The sequence below is a fragment of the Penaeus monodon genome, chromosome 18 (genome assembly GCF_015228065.2).
Source record: "Penaeus monodon isolate SGIC_2016 chromosome 18, NSTDA_Pmon_1, whole genome shotgun sequence".
Classification (NCBI taxonomy): domain Eukaryota; kingdom Metazoa; phylum Arthropoda; class Malacostraca; order Decapoda; family Penaeidae; genus Penaeus; species Penaeus monodon.
The window spans coordinates 37335255-37340200 of NC_051403.1; the positions used below are offsets into that span (position 1 = coordinate 37335255).

General features: G+C 42.7%; 1 protein-coding gene across 1 annotated transcript; it reads left to right on the forward strand.

The window, feature by feature from the left end:
• Positions 1-1084: 1084 nt before the first annotated feature.
• On the forward strand, positions 1085-4159 carry LOC119584748. The gene is given in 8 exon segments (XM_037933408.1): positions 1085-1246; positions 1348-1420; positions 2187-2500; positions 2633-2765; positions 2844-3238; positions 3339-3485; positions 3606-3805; positions 4096-4159. Coding segments are annotated over 8 exon segments (1488 nt in total).
• The last annotated feature ends 787 nt before the right edge of the window (positions 4160-4946 follow it).

Consider the following 4946-nt stretch of genomic DNA (forward strand, 5'->3'; position numbering starts at 1 on the left):
GTTTTCGCAAGTACACCAGTTCTATGTGGTCACTTTCCTCCCCTGTAGCCTGCAAGGAAGCAAAGGGTCATGATATGGCCTTCATTGATTCTTTTGGTAGCGGTGCAAGTACCCTTACCAACTAAACATATAATAAGTTGCAGGCTAGGACAAACTTCAAACCGTATCTGCGAGGAAGAAAAGAAGAAAAAAAGACAAGTATAACACATAGATTACACAGCTTTGTACATCAATTAAAGTTAAAGAAAAATAGGAGACAAAATGCAATAAGAATATGAAGTAAGAAAGTATACAAAGACATTTTCAAAATCATGCTACCGAAGGATGAATAATTACTCACTTTGCAGGCTTGTTTGAAATGTCCATTCTGAAAATACAGCGGCCCTTGAAGTGGAATGTAGTTCTCACGGCAATGGACTATGAATGTATCCTAAATCTCTTTTATGTGTGCCAGCCTGTCAACCTTCTTCCTCTGTCTGCGGGTCTCTTCATAGTCTAACCTAGTCATAAAAGTAAATATACATTATTAGGAGGGAGGGAGGTGTAGGAGGGGGACAGGTAGGAGCAGAGGGGAGAGAGAGAGGGGTAGGAGGTGAGAGAGGGAGAGAGGGGTAAGAGGAGGGAGGGTGAGGTAAGAAAAGGGAAGGCGGGAGGGACGAGCAAGATGAGGATTGAGGGAAGGGTAAGAGGAGGAGGAGGTGTGGGTGGGTGAGCGAGGTATGGGGGGGGGGGGGTGACACGGGTATGGGGGAGGAAGAAGGGAGAGGGAGAAATAGAGAAAGATGGGAAAAAGGAAGGTAGGGAATGGTAACAGGAGGGAGGGAGGGGTAACAGGAAGGAGGAAGGGAGGGAGGGAAGAAGAGGTACGAGGAAGGAGAAACAATACAAGGAGGAGTGACAGAGTCAGTGAACAGCAGCAAGACATGGGACGGGCGAGGGAAGATAAAGAGAGGGGAAAACAAAGGGTTGGAAGAACAAAGAAAATATGACCATTATTTACATTATATAGGACTAACCCAAAGATCGCAGGATGAACTGACATGAACTGGCCTGACAAATCTGGTATACCCTGTCGACATCCAAGATGCTACCATGCGCCCGAGTACACGACAAGTCCAAGGAAAACTTGCAGCTCCTCTACACTGATATTGTGCAGCCTTGGCGCCTTATGAAGTTTGCTGATCTTATGTACATGACGACGTTCAACATCATAATGTCGTCGACGAAAGCCTTGAAAGATCTACAGGTTATTTAGGACCTATCATATAACGATTTGGTCCTCTGTAATCAATGGGAGGATAAACTCATTTTCGGTGAACTTGCTGACAGTCAACCAATCCATTTCAGTCCTCTGCTACGTCAAAAAACGAGAGGTATACTGTAACAAACATCAGGTCCAGGCTATCACTGGTCAGTTCTTGTGAGTCATAATCTTCATCCCACTCAACATCACTTCTATCACTAGCACATCACCGACATTTTTTCCTAGGTAACCGTCACTATACATTGTTGATGACGCTTGTGATAGAACTCGGAGACATCAACAAGTTGATCCCTTTGCATCCAAAATGGGCTGTTCCTTATCGCCGAGACTGACACTGCTATCTTCCTCAACAATGATGACCTGACAACTGATGTCAAAATCACTGTCTTTCTCCAGATACCACAGAATTTCCCCATCTGAGATTGACGATGTCGCCTATGGAAAGTTCCAAAATCACAAATCCCCCTCCTTTTTTCACAACTCTTGTATTTCACCACTTTTCTTAAGTAATCCATGAAACTAACTACTTGCCCATAATTTAACACCAATGTGATCACACAAAAATTCAGAGATGACTAAATGATATATATATATATATTTTTTTTCCCCCAACAACCATTCATTCCACTGCAAGACTAAGGCCCCCTCAATTCATTTACCATCCTAATCAACCGCGGTTTGTGCCACGGCGGTGACTTCCCCTACGACACCTGCGTTTGACTTCTCAAGGCGATATGCTGTTTTCTCGGGCTCGAGCCAGCAGTCAGAACGCATGCATTTTTACGACTGCCACGGCGAGGAACTGAACTCGGAATCACGAGGGTAGGAGTCCAGTGCTCTAACCACTGGAACATCACGGCAGTCATATATATATATATATATAAAGCAAAGACGGGTTCTAAAATTACACCACTTTTATTAGTACCACACGGGTACTTCATTTCCACTTTCTATATTTTTTTGCTGAGCGATGAGCTGCTTGGTGTTGCCCTTGGCTTCTGGACAAAGAATTACACAACTAAGCAGATGCGTATCGGCAGGCGCTTGCATTTTTTTCTGATTGGTGCTCAAGTACACCCTGTGTACTTTTTAGATCCCGATGCATATCATCACCGTGAACCTGCTGGTATATCCTTTTCCTTTTTATTGATAGATTCTGAAACATCAGGTAGCAAACCATTTTCATCACTAACCATCTTTCCTTCTGCAATATCAGTAGAACTCAAGCAACTGAAGGTGAGAAAAAGAAAGGAGACGAAAAAACACCCTTAACATTAAGACTGGTAGGAATTGACAATGTTGAATGTCACTAAAATTAATGAGCTGATAAGAAATCTTATTTAATCAAAAACTCTCCATAATATATAGGTGATATTCCTGACATTGTTAGCGGGCATGAACATCCTTAATGTCTTGATGTCTGGCTGGAGCATGGTCTTGTCCAAGCTCCAGGAGGACACCAGCAGGTTTACGGTGATAAAGGACAACATGTCATGACTAGGTGAGTGCCTCTGATTCTTCCGAAAGACATCTGTTTATATTTGCTATATAAATTCCAGAAATTGATTTTTTGTTTTAGTGTTTTGGAAGTCTCTGATGTTGATAATGGTACCTGCAATTTCCCCAATTATTTCCTTCAGGTCAGAACACGTCGGCTCACGATGTGTGCTCGTCATTACGATGTTTCCTGTTGCCGGGTTCTAGCTCCTGCAGGCTTACAGTCCTTACCTGTGGCTTCTCTTCGTTGGCAGAGCTCCTCTGGCGTCCAGCACTGCGGTAGTGTTCATAGTACTGAATCCACTGATAGTGGAGTTGTGCCCTGTCAGGACCAGAGGTCTTGCTTCGGTTCACCCAGACTTATTTGACTGCACAGGAATGTTATTATCTTATGTGCCAGCTTATACGCTGCACTGTGATATGGCCACTGTAGTTTCCGCTGTTCCTTTCCTGCCTTTGTCATTAATGCCTCTGCTTGTAGGTATGACTGGTTCAGAATGTAAATGGTTATACTGCATAATACAGATTCTTATAATGCAGTCTCGATATGTGACAATATTTCTGATACCAATTGCAGTCTCCGTTCTGGCTGGTGAGAAAGAATAGGGTCAGTTCAGCTGAAAGATCTTTGGGAATTCTCTTAGGTCGTGTGTGTAATGTTGCAGAAGAACTTGAGGCAATTAAGAGCACCACAACTCCTCAGCAGTGCGATGTCAAGAACCAGGTTAATTTTCTTAACATTATAGTTATATTATTATGAAATCAGTGGCTACTACATTTGACATTTTTATCGTTCTTTTGATAAACTCGAAGTGTTCCCTTTTAATGTATCCATTTTTTAAAGGTGATCGAGCTCTGGAAAGCCCAGAACGCCATCCCACTGATATTGGTTTTCAGCGTGTTCATCCTGAGAGAGCTTGCTCTAGGTGGGTCTTTATTCAGCTACACAGTTTACATATTTCGACAGGCAGGCATGCAGTGCACAGTCCTTATAGGCATTATTAGGGTAGGAGGTTTCCTCGCTGATGGGTGGGTCCGACACAGGTATTGCAACACCAATTGCATCCAAGTTAACTGTTGGAGGGTCTACCTGGTGCAACTGCTCAAAATACTCAGCCCAATGTTCACAAACCCCAACATGATCTGAGACGTTGTGTAACAACAATAACAACAACTACAATAATAATGATAATGAAAGTAATAATAAAAAATACATACTTAAAAAAAGAATTCGGCTGTCAAATTAGACAGAAATAAAGAATACAGGCTTGGAAAGATATTTTTTTCCCCAAGACAGGTAACAAAAGTTTTTACGATTAATCTTCCACTTCTAGGGAACTTATTGTATTCAACAATACTAAACATGATAATCATGCAAAACTTCAAATACATCTTTGATTTTAGTTGTTTTATCATTCTGAGTTTATATGATGCCAACAAGATACTACAAATTATATTTATTTACAATTATTCATAGAAACTAAATTTATGACTGTAATGCTTCAAATCTCTACGGATATGATGATTTCAGGTTGGAATGCAGTCTTGCCGAAGCTAGAAGAAACTAGCAAGTTCATGGTGACTGAGGATGATGTGACATGGTCCCTCATGGCGAATGCCCAGGCAGGCCCTCGGCCAATTTCTAATTCCTCACGACAGGTCTCCTGGGTCGTCCCACTGGCCTCCTCCACCCAGGGTTGTCTTGCAAAGAGACAGCCTGATGGGCAGCGTCATCCACAGAGAAACGAGCTAGGTGCCCATATAGCCTGAGTTGGAAATCCCGGATCATGCAAGTAACAGGTCCAATGCCAGTCTCATGGTGTAACTGTCGGTTGGACATGTGGTCCTACCAACTGTACCCCATGATCCGGCAAAGAGACTTGTTACAAAAGGCATCAAGACGAGACTCCAAGGCACTGGATAGTGTCCAGGTTTTGCTTCCATAGAGCAAAACTGGCAGTATAAAGGCCTTGAAGACACATAGCTTTGTCCTTCTGCATAGGTACTGACATCTCCAAATGCTCTTGTTGATCAAGTTCATGGCTCCTGTTGCCAGACCAATCCTTCTGTTGGCTTCTTGATCTGACAGCCCAGAGATATGGACTACACTACCAAGGTATGTAAAATTCTCTGTAACTTCAATGTCCTCGCTACAAGCATGGATCGACTGAATGGGTTCCCCTAA